This window comes from Oncorhynchus kisutch, linkage group LG30 (assembly GCF_002021735.2).
Source record: "Oncorhynchus kisutch isolate 150728-3 linkage group LG30, Okis_V2, whole genome shotgun sequence".
Classification (NCBI taxonomy): domain Eukaryota; kingdom Metazoa; phylum Chordata; class Actinopteri; order Salmoniformes; family Salmonidae; genus Oncorhynchus; species Oncorhynchus kisutch.
In genome coordinates, this window is record NC_034203.2 from 12,599,880 (window position 1) to 12,617,652 (window position 17,773).

The window sequence follows — 17,773 nt, forward strand, 5'->3', positions numbered from 1 at the left end:
TTTCCAAATTGAATTACTGAACAAGTAATTACATCATCATTGCCATCAACCAGCAGTCAAGAAATGACAACATTGAAACACCATGTATAGCTTCGTGAAATAGGCTTAACGAAAATGATGAACAAATACGCCTACCAATAAACATGTATCCATTAGCTAAAGCAAAGATACACATGCCCTTGCACCACAGAAAGCCTATCATCGATTCATTAGGCATGCAGCCAAATGGGGGAGTCTGGGTGTTTGCTACCATGTCTGTGCTGGATGTGCCAGGGCCTGGGGATGGATGGATAGTGGGGCTGGGGCTTGGAGAGAGGTCTGGGGACTGGGGATGGATAGAGGGCTGGGGGTTGGGGCTTGGAGAGAGGGCTAGGGCTGGGGCTTGGAGAGAGGGCTGGGAATGGGGCATGAGATGGTTGTCTTGTATTACAGGTTAGAGAGGCAAAGACTGAAAAATAAACTTGTAAATAAACATTTATTACAGTAAAGTGCAACACAAAAAACTCTCTTACTCTAGATACAAAGATTTCTGTTTGTTGGTTTATCTAATGTCATTATGAATATACCACTTTTTAACATAGCTATTGATCTTGATCAACATTGTCCTCGTCACTATGGTAAATGCAATTCCCGAGCATAAAATAATGAACTTACAGTAGCAGTCAAAAGTTTGGAGACACCTACTCATTCAAGGCTTTTTCTTTATTTTTACTATTTTCTACATTGTAAAATAATATTGAAGACACTAAAACTATGAAATAACACATATGGAATCATGTAGTAACCAAAAAAGTGTTAAACAAATCAAAGTTGCCACCCTTTGCACACTCTTGGCATTTTCTCAACCAGCTTCATGAGGTAGTCACCTGGAATGCATTTCAATTAACAGGTGTGCCTTGTTAAAAGTTAATTTGTGGAATTTCTTTCCTTCGTTAATGTGTTTGAGCCAATCAGTTGAATTGTGACAAGGTAGGGGTGGTATACAGAAGATAGCCCTATTTGATAAAAGACCAAGTTCATATTATGGCAAGAACAGCTGAAATAAGAAAAGAGAAACGACAGTCCATCATTACTGTAATCTACAATGTAAAAAAAAATGAAAAAATAAAGAAAAACCCTTGAATGAGTAGGTGTCTCCAAACTTTTGACTGCTACTGTATATCAATCGAGCTTTCCTGAGGCTATAATATGAATACTGTTCGATACAAACTGTAGCTTATTCACTTCAGTTGACACTGTACTTAGTAGTGTTTGAGTTTATTACATTTTTTACAGGGATAGTGCACATTAATCAATGTTTCTGTAAAAGGGATGGTTTTAGCCGGCCAGCTAATTTTCAACCGCTCTCCCTAGTGTATATGGTAACTTTGTGTTGTTATGAGCTCATGAGAACAGTTATGAGAACGGTTTAGAGATATTCCTCCTCAAGCATCAGAGTTAACCCCTCTGAACTCTGCAGGGTCTGAAGAGGGATCATACAAGGTGTTGAAGAATGACAGCTCAGATTCCCTTCCGACTTCTAAACCCTAGAAATAAAAATGGAGTCTCTTCATTACAGTCCTAGACAGAGCACAACTTGGCCAATATGGCTCTCAAACACACGTTATTCACGATGGCATTGACTGTCATAACTTTTAACAGTATAGAATATGATTTTGTGATGATGTTCGCTATTTTATGTTATTTCATGTAATTCTACTTACGCTGCTAAGATCAAAAACGTGGACATTTTCCAGAGGTTCAGGTAGGCTGTGGGGGAGACATCACTGAATTATTTCTACCACTGTTGTGATCAGATATCATTGGATCTGTTTTTACATTGGAATCACAAATATTGTCATTGTCATCGTCACTGCTATAATCATTAGCAGCAGCAGCAGCAGCATTCTCATCACCACGAAAGACATCACCAACTCATCATTAACAACTTGATCATAATTCTCATCGTGACATACTTGGTGGAGCGTTTCCGTGGGAGGACAAAGAGAACAGCGGCGATGACAGCCACCGCCAGCAGAGAGAGAACCACTCCCAACCACATGGCCCACGAATCTGTTGGCACAGGAACACATTAGAGAGTTCAAAAGTCCATGAACACTGTAACATTGTGTACATCAGTGTAACACCCTCGTCCAAACGGGGTTGTTCGTAAACTCATTCTAATACCATCCTGTCGACCACACCAAATGTCTAAACCTGGGGGGGCTGAGGGACCATTGATCAGACGTTCCAGTCCAGAACAAGTCCAGCCCAGTCCAGTACAGTACAGTACAATACAATACAGCTCAGTGCAGTGTGGTCCAGTCTACTGCAGTGCAGTCTAGTACAGCACAGTACAATACAATACAGCTCAGTGCAGTGTGGTCCAGTCTAGTGCAGTGCAGTCTAGTACAGTACAGTACAATACAATACAGCTCAGTGCAGTGTGGTCCAGTCTAGTGCAGTGCAGTCTAGTACAGCACAGTACAATACAATACAGCTCAGTGCAGTGTGGTCCAGTCTAGTGCAGTGCAGTCTAGTACAGTACAGTACAATACAATACAGCTCAGTGCAGTGTGGTCCAGTCTAGTGCAGTGCAGTCTAGTACAGCACAGTACAATACAATACAGCTAGGTGCAGTGTGGTCCAGTCTAGTGCAGTGCAGTCTAGTACAATACAGAGAGAGGCCTACTATCTGGAGTTGGAGTGTCCGTGGGTACGGTGTTGTAGCAGTGACCAGGATGGATGGTGATGTCATCGAGAGCCACGTCACCGCCGGGGGCCCGGCCCCTCCAGTACATGAACACAAACTGTGGAGGGGACAGGACACAGCCTTTATATAAATCACAGACATATAGAGTATAATTAGTGACACATCAGTCTCACATTACCGTACTTCCAAGTCTTGTTAATGATTTGGCTTGGAAGCCTGGGAATGGTGGTTTCTGACACAGGTAGTCACACACTAATACGGTAGTCCAGTGATGTTTAATCAAACCAGGGACAAAACGTATATGGAGAAGACAAGTATAAAATGTAAGAAGATCCTTGTATACTTTACCTGGCCACTACAACGACCGCTTCATATAAAGCCTCCCTGAAGAGTTAAATGAGTTACTTAATATGTATGACTGTAGACACTTACCCAGAATGGCTGTGTATAATCCACGTATACACTGTCCTCCAACCACACGTCTCCCTGGCTGCCTGACTCCGTCCACAAGACATCAGCAGCACCTCCACTAGCATGCTGTTTCCTGGGGGAATGAAAGAATCAACCAATCAATAAGCAAATCAATCTACCATTCATACACCCCGTCCATCAATCCATCCATCCATCCACCCACCGTCCAAACTGTCCATCCATCCTTCCATCCTTCCCGAGGACAACACGATCGTACCCACCTGTCATTGCGGTAGAGGTTGAGGGTCCCGATGTGAGGGCCATACATGTGAAACCAGAAAGTCAGACAGTAACCCCTGCTGTCCGCCTGCAGTATCTCACTGACCAGCATGGATCTGTCTCCCCATTGGCCAACAGAACTGTCCACATACAGGTAGTAACCTGGGAGGAGACAGGACAGGGAGAAACTAACGGGCCTTTTCTGACCAGCATCCCATTGACAGCCAGACTATCCAAAATATAGAACTGACACTTACCTTAAACCTAACCTTAAAGGGATAGTTTCGGATTTTGGCAAGTTCCATTTATCTACTCCCCAAGAGTCAGATGAACTCGTGGATACCATTTCTATGCATCTGCGTGCAGTTTGAAAGAGGTTGCTAATTAGCATTAGCGTAATGACTGGAAGTCTATGTAGACTTCCAGTCATTGCTTTTAAAAGCTAGTTAGCATTGGCTTGTGAATCTACCTCCGACTTCCTTTATACTGGAGGCAGATACATAAAAATGGTATCCACTAGTTCGTCTGACTCTTGGAGAAGTAGATAAATGGCACTTGCCAAAATCCCAAACTATCCCTTTAATGTTAGGGTTAAGGTAAGTGTCAGTTATATATTTTTGTTAGTCGGGCTGTCCCTTTAACCAAACCCCTAACCTAGGGGTGTCAAACTCAATCAGTGCAAGGGCCATACTGAAAAAAAAAAATCACAGGCCAGACATAGCCTATTATGTTTGTTAAAAACATTTTTTTTTAAATCATACAACTACGACCTAAACTGGCTGCTGCGACCCTAACCAAAAAAACAATTGAATAACTCCAAATAACAAAAACATAGCTAGGTTGTTGTATCATTTAAACCTAAAACTACGTTTTTCCGTTTTTTTGCACTGCATGGATCACCGGTGAGGTTGAATGCAGATTTGCTGTATGGCAGTGGAGGCTGGTGGGAGGAGCTATAGGAGGACAGGTAATAGTTATAATGGAATAAATGAAATGGAGTCAAACATGTGGTTTCCATATGTTTGACACTTTTCCATTCCATCCAATATAATAAGCCTGTCCTCCTAAAGCTTCTCCCACCAGCCTCCTCTGCTGAATGGTGCACTCAAAGGGCCGGTTTCCCGGACACAGATTAACCCTAGTCCTGGACTAAAGAGTACTTTCAATGGAGATTTTCCATTGATCTTGCTTTTTAGTCCAGGATTAGGCTTATTTCTGTACCCAGGAAACCGCCCCATTATGTCTTGTAGTTGTAGGCTACAGAAAAGGGCCCGTTGGAACCCAAACTTGGCACGACCAGTTAGCCTACAACAAGTTTACACTTTCAGTCTGGTAAAAGATTTGGTCAGTGCCATTAGTGATGATATGACACAGTGCACTGGCTGGCTCGTGTGTAGGTCTGGGAGGAGGCGTGTTGTGTGTGGCCATTTGGCGTGCAGCACATTGGCTGTGACTTGTAGTGCAATGCATCTTTTGGCCCGCTTCCATGCAGCTGTATGCAGCTGTATGGAAGCGGGCCAAAATGAATTGACAACCCAAATCCTTGCGTGGCCCGGATAGAAATGTGTCATGGGCCGGATTCAGCCCGCGGGCCTTGTGTTTCACACGTGCCCTAACCCTAACCGAATTTGAACAAATTCTCTAATTAAATAGCCGTTTGCACGTCAGCAACGTCCCCTGTGTTTTCCCCCACAGGACAGGTACACGTAACACAAAAACTTTCAAAATGTTTGGAAAACAGAGACAATCATACCAGAACGGTAACATTAAGAACGCTAATTTGATTTCTCTGTTTGAAAACATTTTGCTACGTTGTGCCCTACTGAACATAACACATGCTCACCTAGGGAGGAGTTGGTGGTGTGGTCCACACTGGGTCCAGTGTTAGGGTTTGGTGAGGCCCCTCTGCCCCTCAGCCAGTCCCCCTCATCCACCCCTGCCATGGCGACGTTGGTCCAGCCACACAGGTTGGTCTGGAAGTCACAGCGTCCAGGGGGAGGACAGGGGCTGTTGGACACCAGGATGTCATCAAAGGCCATGTCTCCCTCATCACTGCTCCCCTTCACCCCCTCCACAATGATCTGAAACAGTGTAATAGCTATGAGAACCACCAGGAACAAAATCACTGTCATGTACAGCCACCTTCAAACGACTCCTTGTGGACCCCCAGATGTATCAACATTTTGTTGTGGCCCTGAAATAACTCACCTGGTTCACCTATTCAAGAGTTTGATGGTTAAATCAAATTAAATTGTATTTATCACACGCGCCGAATACAACTGGTGTAGACTTTCACAGTGAAATGCTTTGCTTACGAACCTTTCCCACAGATGCAGTTGTATTGATTATTATAAAAGTTATTATAAAAAATAAAATAGTAACTAACACGAGAGGAATACAATAAAATACATAAGAATGGAGCTATATACAGGAAATACCCATACCAGGTCAATGTGGAGCTATATACAGGGAGTACCAGGTCAATGTGGAGCTATATACAGGGAGTACCAGGTCAATGTGGAGCTATATACAGGGAGTACCAGGTCAATGTGGAGCTATATACAGGGAGTACCAGTACCAGGTCAATGTGGAGCTATATACAGGGAGTACCAGGTCAATGTGGAGTTATATACAGGGAGTACCAGATCAATGTGGAGCTATATACAGGGAGTACCAGGTCAATGTGGAGCTATATACAGGGAGTACCAGGTCAATGTGGAGCTATATACAGGGAGTACCAGGCCAATGTGGAGTTATATACAGGGAGTACCAGGTCAATGTGGAGCTATATACAGGGAGTACCAGGTCAATGTGGAGCTATATACAGGGAGTACCAGGTCAATGTGGAGTTATATACAGGGAGTACCAGATCAATGTGGAGCTATATACAGGGAGTACCAGGTCAATGTGGAGCTATATACAGGGAGTACCAGGTCAATGTGGAGCTATATACAGGGAGTACCAGTACCAGGTCAATGTGGAGCTATATACAGGGATTACCAGGTCAATGTGGAGCTATATACAGGGAGCACCAGGTCAATGTGGAGCTATATACAGGGAGTACCAGGTCAATGTGGAGCTATATACAGGGTGTACCAGGTCAATGTGGAGTTATATACAGGGAGTACCAGGTCAATGTGGAGTTATATACAGGGAGTACCAGGTCAATGTGGAGTTATATACAGGGAGTACCAGGTCAATGTGGAGCTATATACAGGGAGTACCAGGTCAATGTGGAGCTATATACAGGGAGTACCAGGTCAATGTGGAGTTATATACAGGGAGTAACAGCACCAGGTCAATGTGGAGCTATATACAGGGTGTACCAGGTCAATGTGGAGCTATATACAGGGAGTACCAGGTCAATGTGGAGCTATATACAGGGAGTACCAGGTCAATGTGGAGTTATATACAGGGAGTACCAGGTCAATGTGGAGTTATATACAGGGAGTACCAGGTCAATGTGGAGCTATATACAGGGAGTACCAGGTCAATGTGGAGTTATATACAGGGAGTACCAGGTCAATGTGGAGTTATATACAGGGAGTACCAGGTCAATGTGGAGCTATATACAGGGAGTACCAGGTCAATGTGGAGTTATATACAGGGAGTACCAGGTCAATGTGGAGTTATATACAGGGAGTAACAGCACCAGGTCAATGTGGAGCTATATACAGGGTGTACCAGGTCAATGTGGAGCTATATACAGGGAGGACCAGGTCAATGTGGAGCTATATACAGGGAGTACCAGCACCAGGTCAATGTGGAGCTATATACAGGGAGTACCAGCACCAGGTCAATGTGGAGCTATATACAGGGAGTACCAGGTCAATGTGGAGCTATATACAGGGAGTACCAGTACCAGGTCAATGTGGAGCTATATACAGGGAGTAACAGCACCAGGTCAATGTGGAGCTATATACAGGGTGTACCAGGTCAATGTGGAGTTATATACAGGGAGTACCAGGTCAATGTGGAGTTATATACAGGGAGTACCAGGTCAATGTGGAGCTATGTACAGGGAGTACCAGCACCAGGTCAATGTGGAGCTATATACAGGGAGTACCAGGTCAATGTGGAGCTATATACAGGGAGGACCAGGTCAATGTGGAGCTATATACAGGGAGTACCAGGTCAATGTGGAGCTATATACAGGGAGTACCAGATCAATGTGGATCTATATACAGGGAGTACCAGGTCAATGTGGAGTTATATACAGGGAGTACCAGATCAATGTGGAGATATATACAGGGAGTACCAGGTCAATGTGGAGCTATATACAGGGAGTACCAGGTCAATGTGGAGTTATATACAGGGAGTACCAGATCAATGTGGAGCTATATACAGGGAGTACCAGGTCAATGTGGAGCTATATACAGGGAGTACCAGGTCAATGTGGAGCTATATACAGGGAGTACCAGGTCAATGTGGAGCTATATACAGGGAGTACCAGGTCAATGTGGAGCTATATACAGGGAGTACCAGGTCAATGTGGAGCTATATACAGGGAGTACCAGGTCAATGTGGAGCTATATACAGGGAGTACCAGGTCAATGTGGAGCTATATACAGGGAGTACCAGGCCAATGTGGAGCTATATACAGGGAGTACCAGGTCAATGTGGAGCTATATACAGGGAGTACCAGTACCAGGTCAATGTGGAGCTATATACAGGGAGTACCAGTACCAGGTCAATGTGGAGCTATATACAGGGATTACCAGTACCAGGTCAATGTGGAGCTATATACAGGGTGTACCAGGTCAATGTGGAGTTATATACAGGGAGTACCAGGTCAATGTGGAGTTATATACAGGGAGTACCAGGTCAATGTGGAGTTATATACAGGGAGTACCAGGTCAATGTGGAGCTATATACAGGGAGTAACAGGTCAATGTGGAGCTATATACAGGGAGGACCAGGTCAATGTGGAGCTATATACAGGGAGTACCAGCACCAGGTCAATGTGGAGCTATATACAGGGATTACCAGGTCAATGTGGAGCTATATACAGGAGGTACCAGGTCAATGTGGAGCTATATACAGGGAGTACCAGGTCAATGTGGAGCTATATACAGGGAGTACCAGTACCAGGTCAATGTGGAGCTATATACAGGGAGTAACAGCACCAGGTCAATGTGGAGCTATATACAGGGTGTACCAGGTCAATGTGGAGTTATATACAGGGAGTACCAGGTCAATGTGGAGTTATATACAGGGAGTACCAGGTCAATGTGGAGCTATGTAAAGGGAGTACCAGCACCAGGTCAATGTGGAGCTATATACAGGGATTACCAGGTCAATGTGGAGCTATATACAGGAGGTACCAGGTCAATGTGGAGCTATATACAGGGAGTACCAGGTCAATGTGGAGCTATATACAGGGAGTACCAGTACCAGGTCAATGTGGAGCTATATACAGGGAGTAACAGCACCAGGTCAATGTGGAGCTATATACAGGGTGTACCAGGTCAATGTGGAGTTATATACAGGGAGTACCAGGTCAATGTGGAGCTATATACAGGGAGTACCAGGTCAATGTGGAGCTATATACAGGGAGTACCAGGTCAATGTGGAGCTATATACAGGGAGGACCAGGTCAATGTGGAGCTATATACAGGGAGTACCAGCACCAGGTCAATGTGGAGCTACATACAGGGATTACCAGCACCAGGTCAATGTGGAGCTATATACAGGGAGTACCAGCACCAGGTCAATGTGGAGCTATATACAGGGATTACCAGGTCAATGTGGAGCTATATACAGGGAGTACCAGGTCAATGTGGAGCTATATACAGGGAGTACCAGTACCAGGTCAATGTGGAGCTATGTACAGGGAGTACCAGCACCAGGTCAATGTGGAGCTATATACAGGGAGTACCAGGTCAATGTGGAGCTATATACAGGGAGTACCAGGTCAATGTGGAGCTATATACAGGGAGTACCAGGTCAATGTGGAGCTATATACAGGGAGTACCAGGTCAATGTGGAGCTATATACAGGGAGTACCAGGTCAATGTGGAGTTATATACAGGGAGTACCAGATCAATGTGGAGCTATATACAGGGAGTACCAGGTCAATGTGGAGTTATATACAGGGAGTACCAGATCAATGTGGAGATATATACAGGGAGTACCAGGTCAATGTGGAGCTATATACAGGGAGTACCAGGTCAATGTGGAGCTATATACAGGGAGTACCAGGTCAATGTGGAGCTATATACAGGGAGTACCAGGTCAATGTGGAGCTATATACAGGGAGTACCAGATCAATGTGGAGCTATATACAGGGAGTACCAGGTCAATGTGGAGTTATATACAGGGAGTACCAGATCAATGTGGAGCTATATACAGGGAGTACCAGGTCAATGTGGAGCTATATACAGGGAGTACCAGGTCAATGTGGAGCTATATACAGGGAGTACCAGGTCAATGTGGAGCTATATACAGGGAGTACCAGGTCAATGTGGAGCTATATACAGGGAGTACCAGGTCAATGTGGAGCTATATACAGGGAGTACCAGGTCAATGTGGAGCTATATACAGGGAGTACCAGGCCAATGTGGAGCTATATACAGGGAGTACCAGGTCAATGTGGAGCTATATACAGGGAGTACCAGTACCAGGTCAATGTGGAGCTATATACAGGGAGTACCAGTACCAGGTCAATGTGGAGCTATATACAGGGATTACCAGTACCAGGTCAATGTGGAGCTATATACAGGGTGTACCAGGTCAATGTGGAGTTATATACAGGGAGTACCAGGTCAATGTGGAGTTATATACAGGGAGTACCAGGTCAATGTGGAGTTATATACAGGGAGTACCAGGTCAATGTGGAGCTATATACAGGGAGTACCAGGTCAATGTGGAGCTATATACAGGGATTACCAGTACCAGGTCAATGTGGAGCTATATACAGGGTGTACCAGGTCAATGTGGAGCTATATACAGGGTGTACCAGGTCAATGTGGAGTTATATACAGGGAGTACCAGGTCAATGTGGAGTTATATACAGGGAGTACCAGGTCAATGTGGAGCTATATACAGGGAGTACCAGGTCAATGTGGAGTTATATACAGGGAGTACCAGGTCAATGTGGAGCTATATACAGGGAGTACCAGGTCAATGTGGAGCTATATACAGGGAGTACCAGGTCAATGTGGAGCTATATACAGGGAGTACCAGGTCAATGTGGAGCTATATACAGGGAGGACCAGGTCAATGTGGAGCTATATACAGGGAGTAACAGCACCAAGTCAATGTGGAGCTATATACAGGGTGTACCAGGTCAATGTGGAGTTATATACAGGGAGTACCAGGTCAATGTGGAGTTATATACAGGGAGTACCAGGTCAATGTGGAGCTATATACAGGGAGTACCAGGTCAATGTGGAGCTATATACAGGGAGGACCAGGTCAATGTGGAGCTATATACAGGGAGTACCAGCACCAGGTCAATGTGGAGCTATATACAGGGATTACCAGGTCAATGTGGAGCTATATACAGGAGGTACCAGGTCAATGTGGAGCTATATACAGGGAGTACCAGGTCAATGTGGAGCTATATACAGGGAGTACCAGTACCAGGTCAATGTGGAGCTATATACAGGGAGTAACAGCACCAGGTCAATGTGGAGCTATATACAGGGTGTACCAGGTCAATGTGGAGTTATATACAGGGAGTACCAGGTCAATGTGGAGTTATATACAGGGAGTACCAGGTCAATGTGGAGCTATGTAAAGGGAGTACCAGCACCAGGTCAATGTGGAGCTATATACAGGGATTACCAGGTCAATGTGGAGCTATATACAGGAGGTACCAGGTCAATGTGGAGCTATATACAGGGAGTACCAGGTCAATGTGGAGCTATATACAGGGAGTACCAGTACCAGGTCAATGTGGAGCTATATACAGGGAGTAACAGCACCAGGTCAATGTGGAGCTATATACAGGGTGTACCAGGTCAATGTGGAGTTATATACAGGGAGTACCAGGTCAATGTGGAGCTATATACAGGGAGTACCAGGTCAATGTGGAGCTATATACAGGGAGGACCAGGTCAATGTGGAGCTATATACAGGGAGTACCAGCACCAGGTCAATGTGGAGCTACATACAGGGATTACCAGCACCAGGTCAATGTGGAGCTATATACAGGGAGTACCAGCACCAGGTCAATGTGGAGCTATATACAGGGAGTACCAGTACCAGGTCAATGTGGAGCTATATACAGGGATTACCAGTACCAGGTCAATGTGGAGCTATATACAGGGAGTACCAGCACCAGGTCAATGTGGAGCTATATACAGGGAGTACCAGCACCAGGTCAATGTGGAGCTATATACAGGGAGTACCAGTACCAGGTCAATGTGGAGCTATATACAGGGAGTACCAGTACCAGGTCAATGTGGAGCTATATACAGGGAGTACCAGTACCAGGTCAATGTGGAGCTATATACAGGGAGTACCAGCACCAGGTCAATGTGGAGCTATATACAGGGAGTACCAGGTCAATGTGGAGTTATATACAGGGAGTACCAGGTCAATGTGGAGCTATATACAGGGAGTACCAGGTCAATGTGGAGTTATATACAGGGAGTAACAGCACCAAGTCAATGTGGAGCTATATACAGGGTGTACCAGGTCAATGTGGAGTTATATACAGGGAGTACCAGGTCAATGTGGAGTTATATACAGGGAGTACCAGGTCAATGTGGAGCTATATACAGGGAGTACCAGGTCAATGTGGAGCTATATACAGGGAGGACCAGGTCAATGTGGAGCTATATACAGGGAGTACCAGCACCAGGTCAATGTGGAGCTATATACAGGGATTACCAGGTCAATGTGGAGCTATATACAGGAGGTACCAGGTCAATGTGGAGCTATATACAGGGAGTACCAGGTCAATGTGGAGCTATATACAGGGAGTACCAGTACCAGGTCAATGTGGAGCTATATACAGGGAGTAACAGCACCAGGTCAATGTGGAGCTATATACAGGGTGTACCAGGTCAATGTGGAGTTATATACAGGGAGTACCAGGTCAATGTGGAGCTATGTACAGGGAGTACCAGGTCAATGTGGAGCTATATACAGGGAGTACCAGGTCAATGTGGAGTTATATACAGGGAGTACCAGGTCAATGTGGAGCTATGTACAGGGAGTACCAGGTCAATGTGGAGCTATATACAGGAGGTACCAGGTCAATGTGGAGCTATATACAGGGAGTACCAGGTCAATGTGGAGCTATATACAGGGAGTACCAGTACCAGGTCAATGTGGAGCTATATACAGGGAGTAACAGCACCAGGTCAATGTGGAGCTATATACAGGGTGTACCAGGTCAATGTGGAGCTATATACAGGGAGTACCAGGTCAATGTGGAGTTATATACAGGGAGTACCAGGTCAATGTGGAGCTATATACAGGGAGTACCAGGTCAATGTGGAGCTATATACAGGGAGTACCAGGTCAATGTGGAGCTATATACAGGGAGGACCAGGTCAATGTGGAGCTATATACAGGGAGTACCAGCACCAGGTCAATGTGGAGCTACATACAGGGATTACCAGCACCAGGTCAATGTGGAGCTATATACAGGGAGTACCAGCACCAGGTCAATGTGGAGCTATATACAGGGAGTACCAGTACCAGGTCAATGTGGAGCTATATACAGGGATTACCAGTACCAGGTCAATGTGGAGCTATATACAGGGAGTACCAGCACCAGGTCAATGTGGAGCTATATACAGGGAGTACCAGTACCAGGTCAATGTGGAGCTATATACAGGGAGTACCAGTACCAGGTCAATGTGGAGCTATATACAGGGAGTACCAGTACCAGGTCAATGTGGAGCTATATACAGGGAGTACCAGCACCAGGTCAATGTGGAGCTATATACAGGGAGTACCAGAACCAGGTCAATGTGGAGCTATATACAGGGAGTACCAGCACCAGGTCAATGTGGAGCTAAATACAGGGAGTACCAGTACCAGGTCAATGTGGAGCTATATACAGGGAGTACCAGCACCAGGTCAATGTGGAGCTATATACAGGGAGTACCAGTACCAGGTCAATGTGCAGAGGTACGGGATACCTTAGGTAGATATGTACATGAAGGCAGGGTAAAGTGACTAGACATCCAGATAGAAAATAATAAAAGTTAAATAAAGAACAGAGTAGCAGCAGGAAACGATTAGTGTAAAAGTGAGTGAGTGTGCATGTAGGTTTGTTTACATAGTGTTGATATGTTATGTGTGTGTGCGTATGTAGTGTTTGAATGTGTGAGAGATTTGTGTGGGAGTGACCGTGTGGGATTGAGTGTTACCCGTTTCAAGAAGCTAGGTGTATGTCACACGTCACTACTTCACAGGAGAGGCATTTTAACGCAATCATTTATTTTTAATCTAAATTTTGTGAACATGTCTAGACAATAGTGATCCAACCAATTACCTAGATGTGGCTGGTGGGAGGTTAAAGCATTTCTTTCACATGACCCATCAATTTAACAGGTGTGTCTGGGTAAGCATCACCTAATTATTATAAAATATTTATACAATATTTTTTATCTGGACACTTACAAAGTCAGATTAGGATATAGGCCAAGGACTAGATGAGGTGTATTTTTTACCTGGAGTTTTTCCTTATTGTAGGCTACTACTTTCATCACGTTTAGTTTTGAAATCTTTCGTTGTTTACTAACACTACCTTACTCACTCTGTTTAGCACATGGCCTCACATGTGAATCCTTAGAGGTGGGTGGGGCTAAAGCTTAAGATTCTGAATGGGTGTAGACAAAGAACAGCTCTCCAGTAGGTGTACCAAAAATATTCAAGGGAATTTGCTCAAAAGTGGGGTTACAAGTTTATCAACTTTCAAATGAGAATTACTTTCCCATTGTTCCTCAACTGTAGTGTATGATATATCATTTTGTAGCTGAGTCTCTACTTTTATGTAAAAAATGTAAAAAATGTAAAAATGTAAAAAAACACAATTTCAAATTTTGCTACATAAGACCGAATAGAGGAGGTCGGTCACATATATGGTGAGTATATAAAGTGAGGGTGCGTAGGGTCAGTGCAGATAGTTTGTGTACCATTAATTGACTTATTAACTATTTAGCAGTCTTATGACTTGGGGGTAGAAGTTGTCTCGGAGACTGTTGGTCCGAGAGCCGATGCTCTGGTACTGTTTGCCAGACGGGCTTTCCTCTGACACCACCTGATATAGAGGTCCTGGATGGCAGGGAGCTCGGCCTCAGTAACGTACTGGGCTGTCCGCACCACCCTTTGTAGCGCTTTACGGTCAAGGGTGGTGAAATGACCATACCAAGCGCTGATGCAGCCAGTCAAGATGCTCTCGATGGTGTCGCTGTAGAACTTTGAGGATCTGAGGGCTCATGCCAAATCTTTTCAGACTCCTGAGGGAGAAGATGCACTGCCGTGCCCTCTTCACAACTGTGAGGGTGTGTGCGGATCAAGCCCTTAGTGATGTGGACACCAAGGAACTTAAAGCTCTCGAACCACTCCACAATAGTCCTGTCGATGTGGATGGGGGCCTGCTCTCCCATCTTTCTCCTTTAGTCCACGATTAGCTCCTTGGTCTTACTTTGTGGGAGAGGTTGTTGTCCTGGCACCACACTGCTAAGTCTCTGACATCCTCCCTGTGGGCTGACTCATCACCGTCGGTGATCAGACCTACCACCATCGTGTCATCAGAAAACTTGATTTTGGTGTTGGAGTCGTGCGCGGCCACACAGTCATGGGTGAACAGGGAATAGAGGAGAGGACTAAGAACACCCCTGAAGAGCCCCCGTGTTGAGGGCCAGCATGGCAGGGGTGTTGTAGCCTACCCTCACCACCTGGGGCTGACCCATCAGGAAGTCCAGGATCCAGTTGCAGGTTGAAGGGGTGAGTCCCAGGGTCCCTAACTTGGTGATAAACTTGGAGGGGACTTTGGTGTTGAACGCTGAGCTGTAGTCTATGAACAGCATTCTCACATAGTTATTTCCCCTTTTGTACAAGTGGGAGAGGGCAGCGTGAAATGTAATTTAGATTGCGTCATCTGTGGATCTTTTGTGGAGGTATGCAAATTGGAATGGGTACAGGGTGTCTGGGATGATGGTGTTGATGTGTGTCATGACCAGCCTTTCAGAGTACTTCATAATTACATTTAGGCTGATTAACTTGGAGCTCGTGGGAACAGGGACAATGGCGGTCAGTTTGAAACATGTTGGGATTACAGACTGGGACAAGGAGAGATTGAAACTGTCTGAAGATACCTACCATCTGGTCTGCACATGCTGTGAGAACGTGCCCTGGTATTCCATCTGTCCCGGCAGCCTTGTGATTGTTAACCTGTTTAAACATTTTGCTCACATTGGCCACGGAGAGCGGTATCATATAGTTATCCGGAAAAGCATGGGCTTTCGCGCGAGGCACAGTGTTATATTCCTCGACGCGAGCATAAAAGACATTCAGCTTGTTTGGGAGTTCTGTGTTGCAGGGCAGCTCATGGCTGGGTTTCCCTTTGTAATCCGTTATCGTCTGCAAGCCCTACCACACAAGACAAGTGTAGAACAAGTAGTAGGATTCCACCTTAAACAGGATTGTTTACAGTAAGGGTTAGGCTGGAGAAGGATGGGAATAGAAACTAAAAACATTGGGTTTCGACACATAGCAATCATCAGTGTGTTTGGTCTAGGACGGCATCCCACAGCGCCAAGACAGGGGCTCACCCTGTAATCGTCCCTGTCCAGCTGCAGCGTTGCCTGGGCAAACCTCCACAGAGCCCCCTGGTCCCCTGAGCGGGACAGCAGCATTACCAGGGCCCCTTGTTCACTCCACTGGTACACATTCAGCGTCCCCATGCCCCTCCCGGACATGTGGTACCACAGCTGAAGACACACCCCTTTACCTGCGCCACAAACAGATACGTAACAAATATTATTTTTCTGTTTTTTTAGGATCTGCTCAAAAGTAGTACACTATATGCAAGTGAAATAAGCTATAATTTAAGACCGAACCTCCGTCATCTCTAGGAGATGGTTGCCAGTCTATGATTGCGTTCTGATTCCCTCAAAGTGTGCACTGATTCTCTCAGTGTGCACAAGTGTGCACTTGTCCACTCTCCCCCACGCATTGAATAGCATTGGGGATGGCATGGGTTCATACCAATCTTCCACCAGCCCTTTCCTTTTAATTCAATGAAGGGAAGTGAACAAGTGCACATAGAGCAGAAGGGTAGAGAAATGGGACGCAGAATATCCCTTTCACCTGCAGGGAAAAGTGGGGAGGCCATCCTGGCTGTCTGTCCAGGCTGGTCAACCCCCGATGAGGGCAGGTAGAAGTAGTGTCCAGTGGCGGTGTTGGTGGTGTGGTCGTAGTCCGGACCAGTGTTAGGGTTAGGTGTGGACCCGGACCCCCTGACCCAGTCACCGTCATCATCAGCCTGCTGAAGCCAGTTACAACTGCTCTCCTCGAAGTCACACAGGTCTGGAAGGTAAAAAAATATTTTAAGATATACAAAATATACACAAAATATGCAAAGGTATGTGGATGTCAAATTAGTGGATTTAGCTATTTTAGCCACTCACAGCCATGCAGTCTCCATAGACAAACATTGTCAGTAGAATGGTGTTACTTAAGAGCTCAATGACTTTCAATGTGGCAGCGTCATAGGATACCACCTGTCCAGCAAGTCAGTTGGTCAAATTGCAAAGTGGTAGGCCACACAAGGTCACAGAACGGGACCGCCGAGTGCTGAAGCGCGAAGTGCGTAAATATCTTCTGTCCTCGGTTGCAACACTTAATACTGAATTCCAAACTGCCTCTGGAAGCAACGTCAGCACAAGAACTGTGTGTTGGGAGATCATGAAATGTGTTTCCATGGCCGAGCAGCCGCACACAAGCCTAAGATAACCATGCCAATGCCAAGCATCGGCTAGTGGTATAAAGCTCACCGCCATTGGACTCTGGAGCAGTGGAAATGCGTTCTCTGGAGTGATGAATCATGCTTCACCATCTGGTAGTCCAACGGACAAATCTGGGTTTGGCGGATGCCAGGAGAATGCTATATGCCCGAATGCATACTGCCAACTGTAATGTTTGGCGGAGGGAGGAGGAATAATGGTCTGGGGATGTTTTTCATAGTTCGGGCTAGGCCCCTTAGTACCAGTGAAGGGAAATCTTAACACTTTGTGTAGTTTGGGAAAGGCCCTTTCCTGTTAAAGCATGACAATGCCCCCGTGCACAAAGTGAGGTCCATACAGAAATGGTTTGTTGAGATCGGTGTGGAAGAACTTGACTGGCTCCATTGAACACCTTTGGGATGAATTGGAACACTGACTGCGAGCCAGGCCTAATCTCCCAACATCAGTGCCCGACCTC

At 45.5% G+C, this 17,773-nt stretch overlaps 1 protein-coding gene across 1 annotated transcript in view; it reads right to left on the minus strand.

The window, feature by feature from the left end:
* Positions 1 to 456: 456 nt before the first annotated feature.
* si:ch211-106h4.4 (MAM and LDL-receptor class A domain-containing protein 2) overlaps positions 457 to 17,773 on the minus strand; it is a 47,533-nt gene continuing 30,216 nt past the window's right edge. Inside the window, exons 42-50 of the mRNA XM_031810744.1 lie at positions 16,661 to 16,879; positions 16,123 to 16,301; positions 5,226 to 5,463; positions 3,385 to 3,544; positions 3,125 to 3,236; positions 2,672 to 2,789; positions 1,956 to 2,052; positions 1,704 to 1,749; positions 457 to 1,526 (exon numbers count right to left, since the gene is read on the minus strand). Coding sequence (XP_031666604.1) covers positions 1,425 to 1,526; positions 1,704 to 1,749; positions 1,956 to 2,052; positions 2,672 to 2,789; positions 3,125 to 3,236; positions 3,385 to 3,544; positions 5,226 to 5,463; positions 16,123 to 16,301; positions 16,661 to 16,879 — 1,271 coding nt within the window. The 3' untranslated portion in view covers positions 457 to 1,424. The remainder of the gene's footprint in view (positions 1,527 to 1,703; positions 1,750 to 1,955; positions 2,053 to 2,671; positions 2,790 to 3,124; positions 3,237 to 3,384; positions 3,545 to 5,225; positions 5,464 to 16,122; positions 16,302 to 16,660; positions 16,880 to 17,773) is intronic.